General features: G+C 38.3%; 2 protein-coding genes and 2 pseudogenes across 2 annotated transcripts; all 4 read right to left on the bottom strand.

Moving 5' to 3' along the window:
* Window positions 1-973: 973 nt before the first annotated feature.
* On the bottom strand, window positions 974-5892 carry LOC113644643 (annotated as a pseudogene).
* A 1936-nt stretch (window positions 5893-7828) lies between these two features.
* On the bottom strand, window positions 7829-12074 carry LOC113644396 (annotated as a pseudogene).
* Window positions 12075-13414: 1340 nt separating this feature from the next.
* LOC113644115 (claudin-like protein ZF-A89) lies at window positions 13415-14199 on the bottom strand. The gene has a single exon (XM_027148704.2). The coding sequence runs from the start codon at window positions 14144-14146 to the stop codon at window positions 13508-13510; it is 639 nt and encodes a 212-aa protein (XP_027004505.2). The 5' UTR covers window positions 14147-14199; the 3' UTR covers window positions 13415-13507.
* A 1973-nt stretch (window positions 14200-16172) lies between these two features.
* LOC113649381 (claudin-4) lies at window positions 16173-17941 on the bottom strand. Its single transcript, XM_027157176.2, has one exon. The coding sequence runs from the start codon at window positions 17095-17097 to the stop codon at window positions 16351-16353; it is 747 nt and encodes a 248-aa protein (XP_027012977.1). The 5' UTR covers window positions 17098-17941; the 3' UTR covers window positions 16173-16350.
* Window positions 17942-17981: the final 40 nt, after the last annotated feature.

Below are 17981 nucleotides of genomic sequence, written 5' to 3' on the forward strand. Positions count from 1 at the left end.
AGTTTGGCCTGGAACGCTTTCACTCTAGAGGCCCACGATGAAAGGGCAAAGCAAAAGGGCGGAAACAAAAGGGGGATTCTGTTTTCGACCAAATGTTAACCTCAGACACACCTGGCATAGATGGTTTTATTTGGAATTATGCTATGAAAACACCAGCAATTTGTGCTTCTTGATGTTAAAACAAAATAATTTTTTTCTAAGTCTAAAATATCTCTGAATGTGCGTGTAATAAAACTAAATTGAATGAATCTATTACATACTTTTTCCTGATTGAATACATCTAACACAATTCTAATCAAATATGTACACATTGCTCTTTCAAGAAACATATCAAAGTCATTGTACAGATCACTGGAGGATGTTATCACAAATGTGTGGTGTCATCTTTTCCATTACATGTAAATCCTATTAAGGCCTTATAACTATTCTTTCAAACAACCTGATAAAATTGAACCTTTCTGCTTCACATCATGTTTGTCCTAATGATTATTTCTGATTAACCCTGGATAATCCCAGATAATGTACAGTAGATAAATACCATCTTCTTCATTATTTTTCCAACAAGAATTTTTTCCATTTATAACCATTCTGCAAAGTTTTGACAGTGTATAATAAAGCCCTCTTTTTTAAAGACCTGTTACTTGACATTTAATATTTGCATTACAAAAATAACACATTTTAACTAAAAAGTCTCTCTAGTTTTCAGTTCAACTTCAGAAGCTAAGCAGAATTCAATGTGTATATGTAATTGCTTTAGTATAGATCTTGTTTACAAATGTAGAAGATAATTAATCACGTATTAACTACAGGAAACCTCCATACACCCTGAGGCTGGTGAAACGTCATCTATGCTGCAAGTCAATACACAATGCATTAAATATTCAATTTTGTGATAATTTCTTCATTTAATCCCAGTTTCAATCCAAATAGGTATATGGTGCATAGAAAAATGGTGTTGCAGGGTCTTTCCAGCTCAGATGTAGGTTTTCCCAGGACCTGTGGAAACAGCTTCACTATCAGAAGATCCCAGGCTGTGCTCAGAACATATATGTTGGAGCTGGGACTTTGTAGATGGCCTATCACTTCGCTCAGACTCTATCATGGGCTTTTTTGATTTTGGAGACAATGTCTTTTTCATGGATCCTTCAGCGGTTGTTTTGTGCTGCTGACGATTGCACGGAGCTCCATCACTGCTCTCAGACCTTGCCTGAATCTCTCTATTCTGGATTGGACTGTTGACCTGGACCCGCTGTATGCTAGATTCAACTCCAGATGAACAAACAACCTTGTAGTTGCTTGAAGGACCGTTGTCGTCTGCCTTCTGGGAACAGGAAGTGCTACAGAACATACCACCACCCAATAACAGAAGAGCGGAAGCACCCCAGCCAATGTAAATAGATGAGCCAATCTCTCTGCGCTGGGCGTCAATTACTTGCGGGTTGTAAAAGATCTGGACCACAACAACAGTAGCCCATATCACAGGAATCAGACAGAGCAGGGCACTAATGATCATTGCCACACCAGCAGCAGTGGCAACTCTACCTTTTGCAGCTCCACTACTGTAGTCCATAAAGTGAGTGCATTTTCCCCCAATGAAGGCTAGTATGAGACCAAGGGAGCCAGTAAGAAGCGATCCTACTGTGAGGACCTGAGCTGCCTTTAGATCAGAGCTGAGCGCCAGCATCGAGTCATAAGGATCACATTGCATCTGACCGGTACTCTGTACAACACAAGACATCCAGATGCCTTCCCATATGATCTCAGAGGTAACAATAGTTGCACCCACGAAGCTAGTCACACGCCACATTGGTATGATGCAAGAGAGTAGGATGCCCACCCAACCAAGCAGGGCGAGACCACTGCCCAACAAATGTATTCCCTGTGATGCCATTTAACTCTGGCCGTCTGGCAGAAAGTGCAGTTAACTAAAACTTTGATTTAAAATCCTCTTTTCTATAGATTCTTTGTACTCACTCAGAAACACTCTCACCAAAACTTTGCCTGCATGCTTTCTCTCTCTCTCTCTCTCTCTCTCTCTCTCTCTCTCTCTCTCTCTCTCTCTCTCTCTCTCTCTCTCTCTCTCTCTCTCTCTCTTTCTCTCTCTTTCTCCCTCTCTCTTTCTCTCTCAGATACCGTTCCTATTGCCAGCAAAGTATCCACATAAGAACTAGCTCATACACTTACACCAAACTAAAGTAGATGAGAATAAGAGAGGAGGTGTGTGCTCCTGAACAGTCCATCCCTATATAATTCTAAACCTACATGCTCCTAGCCAGACCAGATTCTCTGTTCATTCCAGGACAACAGTATTAATTTGAGCCACCTGTAAACACAAATCCAGCTTTTTTTTTCTTTGTCCAGAACCTGCTTTGGTCATATTTCAGGACATTTCCAACCCATACAAGTGAAAAAAGCAGTTAACAATCCTGGATAATTACATTTCTCTGTGTCTTGAACGCACACCTCTTATTGTTTTTATGAGCAAAATCCTTTTTATCGATAGTAAGTGTACATCTACATACAACATAATGCTTATCTACAGACAAACATGTAGAATCATTGCTGCCACATTAAAAATAATTGGTTCATCCTTTGCCCTGCCAATGGTACAGAGTACGGAGAAAGATTTGCGAGAAGATTCAGCATATTGACATTAATATTAAATATAAAATATAAAATTGCTCAATTATGGTAAGTGATTTTTAAAATTTTATCCAATAACCAATGACTGATCACCGTTTTATCGAATAACCAATCACTGATCACCATTCTATCAAATGACTAATCTTAATCACCCCTCTGTCTAGTGGCCAATCACTGAAAACTATTCTATCCATTGTCCAGTCACTGACAACCATTTTATGCAATGACCAATCACTGATCACCATTGATTTTAATGATGAACCACTGATCAGCATTTTTTGCCCAATCTGCTTTACAGAACTTCTTTGTTCTTTGGTTTTTCTTTACACTTTATTCTATATATGTTTTACACTCAGACCAAATGAAGTCAAGAAGTTATCAAACTTGATCTATGCTACAGGTTATGATCTACTGAATTTTTAGTGTAACCCTCAATGGACTTTTGAGAGTCAACAACATACAGTCTAGCAACTCCTGTTGCTTTTATGCTTTAGACATACCTTTGTTCAAATGTGTTCAATGCAGCAGGTGTGTCTGTAACCAGGGTTGTCGGGTTACAGAAACATTTGCACCCCATGTACATTCCAAAAACCACACAAAAGGGCTGGAACTAGCATAAAAAATGTAGATACACTATACACTTAAACACTATTTTCAGAAACTGGAAAGATTTAGTTCTGAATTTCTGTAATTAAACAAAATATGAGGTTCCATATCATGTATCAATGGGCTTATGTATGTGAAACAGCAACATTTTATAAACCCATTAGTTAATTAAAATGTTAAAGTGACTGAATATATGAAGATGAATATCTCTGCAATGGCTGATATAAATGGTGGGGCAGAATGAGCCACCCCTGCTTCTTCATGTACTGTATTTCGAATTGATATGAGCTTGATATTTCAAGGAATATGCAAATTAGCCTGTTAAATGATCTGGTGAGTTTTTGAGCATGTTAGGTACTTTGCCTTAAAAATTCTATTTAATTTGATCTATAGCTTTTCAACATTTTGAAAAATCACAATTGTCTCAAAACAACTTTAAAGTAATATAAAACTGTACTTATATTTATCAATAACGAGCCAGACACAACAAGAGTTGTTTAAAACAATTGTTTGTTTCTTAAATTTAGGTTATTAGAATTTATGAATAGTATGATAGTATTATGAATACTTGCTTAGATTCCTAATTGTTGATAGTTTAATAATAACAAATATGACCACAAGCTTTCTTTAATCACTAAGAGTTGGAAACAAACAAAACACTCCTATTGGCTAGAAAGTGTCTCAGGTTTCCTGTCACCTGCATAAAGAGGGAATGAACTCTTTGCCAACTCTTGAAAAAATTATTTGTACATGGCAGCTTTCGAGCTTCATCAATCTTTTGTGTGGTGTAAATATTTTACAAGTGACAGGAGAAATGTTATCTTCTCATTTGTGATCAACTGACATGCAAAGTAAAAAGCCATACTTACTCTTAACACTAAAATAAATAAAATTCTAATAAAAGAAAACCACCAACATCATATGGAAACAATTTTTTTTTTATTATTTGTCATCAGGAATGTACAACTCTCTAAAGATACTAATAATGTTAGTAATTCCCAGTGACAAAAAGCAGCCTTGATACTTCCAAAGTTAGTTGTAATATGTTATTCTGACAAATAAAGAAGTCTGATTCCTACTGTACAACAGACGCAAATCATAAACATTATCACCGCTAAGTGGGTTTGGGTTTGACAAAAAAAAAATTCAGTGTGAAACACATAGAAGTTTATAGCCTTAAAGTCAGTCTGACCTTCGGAGACTAACCATACTAATTCAGTAATTTTTGAAATTTGCCATATAAATGAGCATGTACATATAATACATAAAGGTTAAGCATATAACCTTATTGCTTATGAAATTCTACAAAATAGATTATATAGAAGTGATCACAATTTAAGATTTGTTGTGTTTGATAAGATTTGTTATCTATGTTAGTCAGCAAAAAGCCCATAATGTTACTTGATGACATTTACTGTAATCACAAGCTTATCGCTACATTTCTACTGATGCATTTACTACTGATAACAGCACTGATAACCACTAACACACACTGTATAGTGCTAAGAAGTTTCTTGATTCAGTTACCCCATCATTTTAACAGTCCTCTAAAGTGACCCGAAAACCAAATGTGTGTTCTTCTTATACATAGACCTTGTTGCTGCTCATTGTAGACTTTGCTGGAGAGTATTTCACATGATAAGGAGTGTCATCCTTTGGTGGACATGAGGTACAGAGGACGGCTCCTCCTGCAATGAGCAGTGCAGCACTTCCAAAACCGATATAAAGACAAGGTCCCAGTTCCTTCTTTAGGCCATCTGTAATGGTAGGGTTGTAAAATTCCCTGACAACAGCATTTATGGTCCAGCACACTGGAATGAGAACGAGAATCCCTGTGATGATGAAGATGATCCCACTAGCGATGGCAATCCTAGCCTTAGCACTCTCATCCTGTACAAAACTGGTGCATTTGCCTCCGATGATGGTTACGATAATTCCAAGGATTCCAACAACAAGGGCGACGATGATCAAGGCACGAGCTGCCTGCAGATGTACAGGAAGAATAAGCATGGAGTCATAGACCTTGCACTGCATCTGGCCTGTGGTTTGAACCACGCAATCCATCCATAAGCCTTCCCAGAAGACCTGGAACGTCACGATATTGGCTCCGATGAAAGCCGACATCTTCCAGGCTGGTAAACCACAGATGACGATGGTGCCCACAAAGCCAATCAGTGCCAGAACGAGACCCAGGATTTGACATTTCTGGGATACCATTTTGCCGTATATCCTTTAAGAGGAGGAATAACTTTGTCTGTCCCTCTGTGAGCGTATGCCAAATCTAAGTCGGTACTTAGCTGACGGTTTATTTTAGTGAACAGGGGGAGTGTTTGCTTGACATGGACTTTTGCTATGACTGCGTGAAACCAGTTTTGTGCTTTTCCCGTCAGACTTGATTCCTGAAATGCCATACAAGAAAGTAGGATTTCAGTGATGCAAAGCTATGTTCACAGAGTCAATTTTCACGACATGACTAAAGGATGCAGGTCTGAGGATAGCTGAACTGAATATTAGCTGCGATCACTAAAACTTATCCTTGTTCAGATGAGATGCCTACCACCATTGTGTTAATGAAAGGCACAGAAATGAACAGTTTAATGGACAAAACAATTCTTGACTGTGTCTTGCTCTTTTTATGCAGATTGTTTTAATAGGAAAAAAAATGTCTTTCCTCCACAAATGTTATGCCTAGATACCTACCTAAAATATAAGCCTTATGTTTAAATGAACAAGAACCTTTTTCATGTGAATTCAAAAACTGAAGGGGAGGAATAATAATCAATATTTGGTGAATTACACAGGAATTCCCCTGAGAGTGAATGGGACTCTGGTTTCCTGTTTTGCTTTCCTGTTGTGCCTTCTCCCTTAAAAAACTTGTGATCTCATTGATCATGGTTGTTGGTGTCAGATGGGCTGGTTAAGTATTTCAGAAACTACTTATCATCTGGGATTTTCACTCACAACAGTGTCTGGAGTTCACAAGGAATAATGCAAAAATGAAAATACCTCCAATGACAAGCCATTCAATGGGTTGAAATGCCTTATTAGTGATGTGACATGATGTGACATACGGCTAAGTACGGTGACCCATACTCAGAATTTGTTCTCTGCATTTAACCCATCCAAAGTGAACCAACATTCACCGTGAACACACACCCAGAGCAGTGGGCAGCCATTTATGCTGCGGTGCCCGGGGAGCAGTTGGGGGGATTCGGTGCCTTGCTCAAGGGCACCTCAGTCGTGGCCGGCCCGAGACTCGAACCCACAACCTATGGGTTACGAGTCAGACTCTCTAAACATTAGGCCACGACTGCTCCCAATTAGAGAGATCAGAGCAGAATGTCCAGACAGGTTAAAAGTGACAGAAGACGACAGTAATGTACTGTAGTTTAGATCAGTGGTGCGCTTAAGACACTGGGCTTTTGACCCAGAATCCCAGTCATTCCAAGAGGAACTTCCACATATTTTGCTGAACATAGAGATTATTCTTCCAATTAAGTATATAAAATTAGCTTTAAAAAAAAAAAATCCACACATGAAAAACTCCTTTATTTCCATTCATGCATAAAGCTTATATTGTATGTAGATGTTTAGGGGTAATTTTTAGATTATGAGTTCAAGCCCCAGCACTCCCAATCTGCCTCTTCTGAGCCCTTAAGAATAGCTCTTGACCAACAACTGCTCAGTTAAATAATGCTATAATTGTAAGTCACTCTGGAAAATGGTGTTGAACCAAAAGCCTGCTTTATTCCAACATTAGTGTTCTTGCTTGTTATAGTTGAAGCTCCCTTTGATCTGCTGCTATTGTAGCCCATCCACCTTAAGTTTCAACATGTTCGGCATTCTCTGATGCTTTTCTGAGTGTCATGGTTGTAAAGTGTGTTTATTTTAGTAACTGTTGGCTTCCTGTCTTAAACCAGTTGGTCCATTTTGCTTTGATCTCTCTTACCATAGAATTAGAGCTCAGTGGAGGTTTTTTTAGTGCCATTCAGAGTAAATTCTATAGACTGCTTTGTGCTATAATCCCACTATATTAGGAAGTATATTAGGAGTTTATGAAATACTCAAACCAGCCCTTTTGACACCAACAACCATCAAACAAACAAATATCAAACGCACTGTGAAGCACTTTGGTCAGCCGTGTGGCTGTTTGTAAATGTGCTATATAAATAAACTTGAACTTGAACTTGAACAACCATTCAATTATCAAAGAAATTAAGATCACTTTTACTGATCACAGTTCACCACATTCTGATAAGTGATCTGTGCATTCACTAAATATACTGGCCCATATATGCATTTCTTTATACTTTGTACTGCTGGCATTTTATTAGCTGATTGGATACATGCATCAATATGCAGGTTTCTTATAAAGTGGATGAAGGAAATTAAATGCTCTGTGTATGGGATGACCGCAGCGGATCATCTTATCCGCATATTCGATTGGCACAGGTTTTTGCACCAATGTCTACAGTAGCAATAACAAGATAAACATTATAATAATAAAAAAACTTAATATAATAATTTACCACAATGCTCATTACACATTTCCATTGGTAATGTCTTCGCTTTTAGTAATGATTTATTTATTCCCACTTAAAAAACATCCTTTTTACAATACTTTGTTAAAATACAAAAGTTTGTTTGTCTCTTAAACATCTGATGAGTTTGCTTCAAATGTATATATTTTTTACAATTATGATTTTAGCATCAATTACACAAAATTCATTAAAGACATTTTCTTGAATCTTAAACTAGAGAACACAGAGGAAACCCAAAGTGCACAAAGTAGTATCATTAACAAATAAAGAAATACAAAAGTATTAAAATCAAATATTATTACTGATAATAATAAATATTATTGTACCATGTGTTTTAGAATTATTTTCTTTCATTTGAATGACACAGGACAGTGTTAAGAAGTAACCTTGAATCAGTTGCCCCATCATTTTACCAGTCCTCTAAAGTGAACCTAAAACCAAACGTGTGTGTGTTCTTCTTATACATAGACCTTGTTGCTGCTCATTGTAGACTTGGCTGGAGAGTATTTCACATGATAGGGAGTGTCATCCTTTGGTGGACATGAGGTACAGAGGACGGCGCCTCCTGCAATTAGCAGTGCAGCACTTCCAAAACCGATATAAAGACAAGGTCCCAGTTCCTTCTTTAGGCCATCTGTAATGGTAGGGTTGTAAAATTCCCTGACAACAGCGTTTATGGTCCAGCACACTGGAATGAGAACGAGGATCCCTGAGAGGATGAAGATGATCCCACTAGCGATGGCAATCCTAGCCTTAGCACTCTCATCCTGTACAAAACTGGTGCATTTGCCTCCGATGATGGTTACGATAATTCCAAGGATTCCAACAACAAGGGCGACGATGATCAAGGCTCGAGCTGCCTGCAGATGTACAGGAAGAACAAGCATGGAGTCATATACCTTGCACTGCATCTGGCCTGTGGTTTGAACCACGCAATCCATCCATAAGCCTTCCCAGAAGACCTGGAACGTCACGATATTGGCTCCGATGAAAGCTGACATCTTCCAGGCTGGTAAACCACAGATGACGATGGTGCCCACAAAGCCAATCAGTGCCAAAACGAGACCCAGGATTTGACATTTCTGGGATACCATTTTGCTGTATATCCTTTATGTGGAGGAATAACTTTGTCTGTCCCTCTGTGAGTGTATGTGTTGTCTGACTCAGTTTTTCAATGACCGTACACTTTTTTGAATAGGGAGGAGTGTTTGTTATGACATGACCATTTGCTCGAAACTAGTTTTTTTTACTTTTCCAGTCAGACTTGATCCCTGCTATGCCATGCAACAGCAAGAGCACATTCACTTGTGCAAACATCATCTTTAAAGAGTTTATCTTCACAAGGCATTTCTGGGCTGACATTTTCACTGAAACCTGTCTTAGTTCAGATAAGTTATCTCCAGCTTACCAGCATTGTTGTAGGGTAAAGAAGATGCTGAATTTCTGTTCATGTCTTTGGATTGTGTCAGTAACAGGATACACTTTAGTTGCAGCATGTGTTTGTGAGTGCAGGAATTCGTAAATGTCTCTTGCATCGTATATCCAGTAAATATGTATTATACACAAAACTGAAAAAGTATTTATAGTTCAAAATATGTAAGATACAGTAGCTTGGCTAGCTCAAATGCTACTGTAGCTTAGCTATATTTTTTCTAGCATGGCAGTGGTTGTATCTATATGAAAGCAGTTTCCCAAAATGCCACACCACATTTTCCAATTTCACATAACACCTTTAACGATTCAAACAAATAATTATGTAAATATATTACAAAACATACTCTTCAAACTGTTGTTTCTATCAGCAACAAAGTTCTAGTGATGAAACTCAGACTATCCGACTACCATTTGGTATTTGGCAATTTCCATCCATCCATTCATCCATTCATCCATCCATCCATTCATCCACACATTCATTCATTCCTTCATTAATTCATCCATCCATCCATCCATCCATCCATCCATCCATCCATCCATCCATCCATCCATCCATCCATCCATTCAGAGTACAGAATCATAGTACCAGGAATAGATTTCCAAACCACAAGGAGACAGCCACCAACAACAGCAACTTGGCGATGATAATATGTAATTTATTAAAAAATGACTTTTTTTTTACCATTTGTATTTACAATAATTGTTATGGGACTTCAACGTAGACAAAAATACTTCCTATTTTAACTTATGATATAGCAGTTATAAACAGTTGCTTTGTCACCTGACTCCCTTTTCTCTCACTTGAAGACAAATGAGACAAAAAAAAAGCTTATTATAGGTTGTCACAGACAAACCAGAAGATTAAAAGGCCTCCGATCTGGAAAATTGATAAGGACAGAAAACTAGCTGGCATCTTTACAAAGCAAAGACACAACACTATTTCTACAGATGTAAAATAAAATGTCTATTTAGACAAAGCTTCATATTATAACACACCTCTTTCTTACCTACTCCAAATATTAGTCTAGATAATATAGCTCATCCATCTTAAGATAATAAACCAATGCAATAATTTAACCTTCTCATTTAAAGTACAGCCTCACACTTAATCCAAACCTTCAGATTTAACAGACCAATAGCATACCAGTGATGATAACAATGTCACAGTTCCTTCTTTTGGGCATCCATAATGACAGTATCATTAAAGATAATGAAGTATCATTATCATTCGCTGTGTAACACCACCCCAACATTATTGAACAGATCTTAAATCTTAATACCCTAATCTTAATAATGCAATATAACAACAAAATCTATATGAGCTATTGTCGATATCTATATAAATACTTTCACTGGTGCATGTGTGAACATGAGAGACCATGAAGAGTAGTTCCAGAAGAAATAATTCTGTCCTGTAAGCATTGAAGTATATAATGTCCATTTCATATTCAAAACACAAACTTGCACTAATAGTCAGTTGATAAAAATACTATTGATGCATCCTTGACTCCCCAGAGTCATTTCCACCCACTATACAGACAATATGTGGTATATGAACAAGGCCCTTAAAGGTATAGTCTGAGATTTTGTGGAGGTTAGCTGAAGCAAGCTTTAATGCACTGTCAATATTTCAACACAAGTAGAAATGTGATGAGAATTTATTAAATATTACAAAGTGTTATTAAAACATGTTAACTCAATTTGTAATTATACTCCACATTAAAAGATATGCATTCATAGAAAAAAATTAAACCCCAAATGGAGAACTGGGTTCTTCGGTTGTCCCCCTGTAGGAATCCTTAAAAAGTGTTTCACTAACAAAAAGGCTTCTATGTAGAGCCTTTTTGTCATTTAATCTGAAATAAATCCAGCTGAAATCTCTTTATAAAGTTTTAGAATTTGCCCTGCCTTAAATTAACCACCAGAAAAAAGTGCTTACTAAACATGAATCATTGTATAGTATAGAAAGTCTTAGTACAGTATGTGTCCATTATTGCAGTATATAAATTCAGTTCGTGGTGATAGATTTCTATAAACAGGCAAAACACTAAATTCTTTTGATTAAGGCTTTAGATTGATCAGAAATTGTGTTAAACTAGTCTGCGACGAAAGTTATTTCATTCTTCATGCATTTAAATTGAAATGTGTCTGTTCCAAAAGCTCAGCAGTTGTTGGTGTATGTGCTGATAAATAATCCTCCACCCAAAACTAGGAGGAATCCAGCTACCCATCCAATATAGATGCAGGCCGCCAACTCTCCCTTTCCTGCTGCGATGGTCTGAGGATTGTAGAAGCTCTGGATGATGACATATGCTGACCAGCTAACAGCGATCAAACACAGGATCCCTGCGATGATGTAGACCACCCCAGCTACAATACCAATCCGGTCTTTCTTATTTAATTCATCACGAAAGAAGTTGGTACATCTGGCACCGACAACCATTAAGCCAATGGCGACAACGGCAGTAGCAAGGGAGAAGCAGATCAAGGCCCTGGTGCCTTGGAGGAATTGAGGTAGAGCCAGCATAGAGTCGTATGCCTTGCATTGCAACTGTCCAGTGCTCTGGAGCACGCAGGCCATCCACAATCCTTCCCATATAATCTGTGCCGTCACAATGTTGGCTCCCACAAAGGCCGACATCTTCCACATTGGCAGAGCAGCTATCAGGATGGTACCCAGGAATCCCAGCAATGCCAGAAAGACTGCCAAGAGTTGCCGTCCCATCTCTGAAAAATATATCAGCCTACGCCTTTAGTTTTTACAAAAAAATCAACACAAGTTAAAAAATATGCTGCAGTGAGAACGATTCGCTTTGGAAAAGACTGGCAGGAAGGAAGGGGTGGGGTTTATGTTTATCAGGACTTTAGTTTCCTGCTTGACTTGATTCTTTATTGTAAACTTGTTTTAGAGAGAAAGAGAGCAAGCACAAGGGGGGGGGGCAGGCGAGAGAGAGAGAGAGAGAGAGAGAGAGAGAGAGAGAGAGAGAGAGAGAGAGAGAGAGTATACACTATAAAAAAGGAGAACACAAGCGGTTTGGACAGGCTGGGAGTAGAACTGAATGAAAAGACTTCATTGTTCATCCCAAAGGCAGGTATCATAATTCTTCTCTAGTGTTCCTGTGACCTTAAAATGGATGATCAGTTAGCACAAAGCACAAAGCCCAAAGAGGGCACAGCAAATTTTTAAGAAAATGTATTGAACAAATAGAGATTGTAGTACAGAAGCATTTATTTATAGCTGTGTCTCTCCCAAGGCTTAGAATAGCTAACATGGCAAAGCATCTGTACATAGAAGCTGAACAAATATGGCATTTCATATATAAACCAATACATGCAACACCAAAGGAAAAATGTTCCAATCAATATGTGGGGCCAAATTCTCAAAAACCTCCATCAGGTGGAAGTGGCATCACATCATACATTTTGATTTCAATGACCGTTTGAATTGTAGGGACAAAAGATTAGTCCTCATGAGAATGTCCTGGATTGGATAGGAGATATACTTTTATCCACCAGCCAGAGAATTTAGGCTAATGAACCATTATTTTGCTGTTAAACAGTTAATTGTCCACCATTAAATTTAATCAATTTTTGAAAAGTATTGGTGAAAATTAAACACGTGTTTTCTGACCCCAGACAAATAGACCCAGCTAGCACAAGCCAAAATGCCACTGACTAGCACAATTTTTTTTTTTTTTAGCTGAAAAGCACAAATTTTCTTTATATTTCCAGGTCTTTTTTTTTTTAATACTACTCATTTTAAATTTGCATGATTTTGACAGGAGATATTTTTGAGAGCAAAATAAAGTTTTTATATAAAATGCACAAGAGCAAAGAAAACTGAATGCTTTGATTTTTTTTTTTTACAGAAAAGCAGAATTTGTGGCACTCAATGTAACTTGTATAATTTTGGAAAGCAAAGTATTAAGTTACATAAAGTTTTTTATTTTGGACTAATGGCTGTTTTTATTCATGTTCAATAAATGTTTGTCCTGTCCAGCTAAAGTGTGCTTTGAGTTTTGGCCCCCTGTGCAATTGAATTGGACACCTCGGTCTTAAAGCGTCTTTAGAGCAATAGTACAATGAAACAGAAGGGTGAGCAGACTAAAGTCGACACTAGAAACAATCACTTGGTTTTAAGCATTTTTTGCACGGAAGAGTTTTAAAGCCAAAGAAGAGACTAAAAAGAATGCATAAAACCATTAGCTTTTATTAAGTAAAAAGTTAAATAAAAACATTAGTTAGTTAAGACACATTAACAGTCCAGCCACAGTAAAGCTTCTCTACACATAGTTGCCGCCAGCACTAGGAGCATTTGGCCTTGGCGCAGTGTATTTGGCTGAATAACCTCGGTATTCATTCTTGGGACACTGGCAGCAGAAGAGCGCGCCTCCGAGCAGCAGCAAAGCAGCGGCGCCCCAGCCGATGAACAGGGACGCGCCGAGCTCGCGCTTCTGTGCGTCCGCCAGCATAGGGTTATAGAAGTCCATGATGACCGTATGAGCAGACCAGCACACAGGAATCAAGCACAGAACACCACTAGCCAGGAAGAACACGCCGGCAGCCACAGACACCCGCGCCTTGGTCGGTTCGTCCTGGATGCAGTTCGTGCACTTCCCCCCAGCGACCGCAAGCAGCAGCCCGAACAGCGTCAGGAGGATGGAGATAACGACGAGCGCACGTGCGGCCTGCAGGTCCGTGGGCAAAGCCAGCATGGAGTCATAAACCTTGCATTGCATTTGTCCTGTGCTCTGCATCACACAGTTCATCCACAAGCCCTCCCAGAAGGTCTGCGCGGTCACGATGTTCTGCCCGATGAAGGCCGTCACTTTCCACATAGGCAGAGCGCAGATAACGATATCGCCAAGCAAACCAAGGAGAGCCAGCGCCAACCCTAAAACCTGCAGACCTGCTGTAGCCATTGTTTCTCACTGAGTACCCAAGTTCCAAAGATCCTCTAACGCTTGATGAATTGTTTGTCTGTGCCTTTTTTATGCGTCACGGTAATCATGCACCGGTGCTAATCATTACGCCTGATTGTATCACGTGACTGCACTCAGCCCTCACCAATTAAAACCGGCAAGCAGAACATTTAAGAAAGAACATTCATTAATGTTCATTAATAACGTCCACATTCATGTGGAGGATTTGCTATTTCGGTAACAATCCCTAAAATAATGAAAGTTCCTAACATTCTAATAGAATCTCATTAGCTATAGGTTCTTAATCCTGGTCCTGTAATACCCTCTGCCCTTTTTTCTGCTCTAGGACACCAATTTCAACTGAGATAGAGCTACTTATCTGATTGTTTGCATTAGGTGTGCTGGGAAAAGGAAAATGTACAGAACAGAATAATGAATAATAAAACATGGCAAATATACCAAGCACCCATAATTCAATTTGATGCCCTGGAGTGCAACTGTGATTGAAATGTATTCCAGTGAAATGTCTTTTCAGCATTTGGCTTGGTTTATATAAACAAAGACGATGCTCCTAAAATAAAATGGTGCATCTGGCCTAAAAAAGAGATAATTTACATCCATCTATCTATCTATCTATCTATCTATCTATCTATCTATCTATCTATCTATCTATCTATCTATCTATCTATCTATCTATCTACAGTATCTATCTATCTAAAATGTAGCAGGCCAAAATAAGCTACCATTGTTTAGAATTCATGTTTAAACTCATTCATCTTCAGTAATTGCTTTATCCTGGTTGAGGTCACTGTGCATCTGGAGCCTATCCTGGGAACACTAGGCTTGAGGTTGCACACATTCACCTACTGTACCCATTCAAACCTAGCAGCAGTTTAGGGTTGCCAGGCCAATTTTTAACATGCTTTAGGAAGTGGAACAAATCCAATATAATCCAGAGAAGGCCCAGATAAGCAGAGGGATTATAGAAAACTGTATTGTAGAAAAGTGGTGCTACAAAATGTGGAATTGTTTACAATGCAAAAAAATTGGGATAATCTAATGGATATTTGAATGCTGTTTTCTGCTTACAGATTGCTTCTCTTTGTTCAGCTTTACCATTTATAAACTTTAACAACTGCCTTAACCATAACTAAAACACTAGAAAATCTTTTTGGAAATGGATAATCGATCTCTACTAAATTCATAGCGTTTTCAAACAATATATTTGATTCCCATTACCAGCAGCCATTATTGTGAATATCATGTTATGTAGCACAATTGCATGCACGGGCAGATCAGGGTGCAGTGTTGTATTGTATTTTTTTCTTTATCCTCTTTGGATGCCATACCCGTATTTAGTCACCTTGACCTTTACACGTTACAGAACAATGTAATAAGAGTAGGACTCAGTTGGTGGATTTTATGGAGTTTCTTTGTGATTGTTATGGGCAAAAATGCTTGATTTGATAAAATCGGAGGCACAGGATTCTTCTTTTCGACTAATACACTATGTAACCACTGTCTATGATAGCTGTATGCATGTGACGACATCGCATGTCTTGGCCCAAATCTGTAGCCATTTTAAACAATTGCAGGCTCCTCTGTATATTTTATTTTAATATTGTCTGTTTGCATTGATTTCTATGATCATAAAATCCCAGAATCTAAGAGGGACTGTGTAATGTATACTGCTCTGTATAATAATACTACATTTCTTTATCCAGTGGCAGTGATTCAGACCATACAAGTTCCAAAATGTTCCGTGTCCATCCAAGACAATAGATTGTTGCTCATGTTTCCTTTTATAATTTACTAGAGTGAGGATAAGAAATGGTGTTCATATTTTTAAAAACAAAATTTGAATGCAAGGGAACATGCTTGACAATAGGTCTAATAGGTCAAATAATGTAATATTTTTAAATCAATCTCAGTAGAGGTGCTTATTAAAGACTCACATAATACTCTGTTTCACAGACTTTTAATGGCAAAATCTCAAATGAAAAGGATTTTCAAGTGTTATTCCATGTACAGAATTTGTTCATTTTCATTTATTCATCCATGCATCCATGTCATGATTAGAATTTCTACAATCATGTAATAGTTAAACATATGTAATCGAATACATGCCTTTCCGGAGAAATAGTTAACACAGTAGATGAATCCACTTTTGTTTATAGTTCTCATGGAAACATGCACCATGCTGCTTACACATAATTCATCCCTGGGGATGATCTAGCAAGAGCAAATTTGGCTGCTGTATAAGTCTGGTTCTCCTTTGGGGGGCAATTCCAGCAAAGCAGTCCTCCCCCCAGCAACAGAAGAGCTGAAGATCCCCAGCCAATATACAGAGAAGCTCCTAACTCTCGACGCTGGGCTTCTAACACCAGGGGGTTGTAGAAGTCCCTGATGAGGGTCTGAGCAGACCAGCTGACAGGAATGAGGATGAGGAAGGCAGCAATGAGAAAGATCACCCCAGAGACAATACAGGCTTTAGCTTTTGCTGATTCATCCTCCATGCAGTTGGTGCACTTTCCTCCAATCACAGCCATTAGCACACCAAAAATGCCCACTATGATGGAGATGATGACCATGGCTCGGGCTGCTTGAAGGTCTTGTGGAAGGGCCAGCAGGGAGTCATAGACCTTACACTGCATTTGTCCAGTGCTCTGAACCACACAGTTCATCCATAAACCCTCCCAGATGACTTGCGCTGTGACAATGTTTGCTCCAATGAAAGCCGTCACCCTCCACATTGGCAGAGCGCAGGTGATGATCGTCCCCAGCCATCCTGTCATAGACAGCATAACGCCCAGGATCTGGAGTCCTTGGGATACCATTTTTACTGAAAGATTGGAATCAGTGCTTAATAGAATAGTTTCAGAAATGAGTCTGCATGTGGTATTAACACTGATTTTATACCCTGCACTTAAAGGGTGTGGTTTTCTGCACATTCACAGGAAAGAATAAGCAGAAATCCAATACTTAAATCTGTGTTCCTGAAGCATCCATTGTTCTGAAAGTTTGTTTAGATATACTAGAACCTGAGCGACCCCTAGCATGCTAGAAAATACGTATGCTAAAGTCGACATACTAAACCTTTATAATTTTAAAATTAAATAACCAACTAATAATTTGCTACTTGCTCCTATTAATATATTATTGCTATGTGTTTGGTAGCTCATATAAATGATTGATTTTTGTTTGTACATTTTCAGATCTGACTTGATTTCATTGGTGTGCAATAATATCTGCACAAAACATCGTAAACATGGTGACTGTTGGTTAGCCGGGTTGGAAAATTGATTGATTGCTTGATTGATTGGTTGATTGATTGGTTGGGTTTTTGGTTGGTTAACTAACTGACTGATGGGTTGTTTGGTCAGTTGAATAATTGATTAATTAATTCTTTGATTGATTAAATAATATATTGACTGGATTATTAGTTAGTCAGTTGAATGACTGTATGATTGTTGACTGGAATGGTGTTTGCTTAATTTTTATTTAAACAAGCTATTTACTCATTGGCTCATTATTAAGTGATTATTAGGTTTTTAATTTGCTTTATATTTGGACTGAAAACTTTAAAAATGTAACATATTAATAGAACATTATGGAATTTCTCCTGTCAGCTCAACAAAAGGTTGATCACATATGATCTGATATTACCTTTTCTCAACAAGCTTACTTGATTTACCCTCAATAAAGCACTCAATTTGATGACCAGACCTATTAGACAGTGTGTGTGTGTGTGTGTGTGTGTGTGTGTGTGTGTGTGTGTGTGTGTGTGTGTGTGTGTGTGTGTGTGTGTGTGTGTGTGTGTGTGTGTGTGTGTGTG

The sequence above is a fragment of the Tachysurus fulvidraco genome, chromosome 21 (assembly GCF_022655615.1).
Source record: "Tachysurus fulvidraco isolate hzauxx_2018 chromosome 21, HZAU_PFXX_2.0, whole genome shotgun sequence".
NCBI classification, from domain to species: domain Eukaryota; kingdom Metazoa; phylum Chordata; class Actinopteri; order Siluriformes; family Bagridae; genus Tachysurus; species Tachysurus fulvidraco.

Bases quoted from the DNA above. Each gene is read 5' to 3' on its own strand.
- LOC113644115 (XM_027148704.2), bottom strand. From the start codon at position 14,146: ATGGCTACAGCAGGTCTGCAGGTTTTAGGGTTGGCGCTGGCTCTCCTT.
- LOC113649381 (XM_027157176.2), bottom strand. From the start codon at position 17,097: ATGTGCAGAAAACCACACCCTTTAAGTGCAGGGTATAAAATCAGTGTT.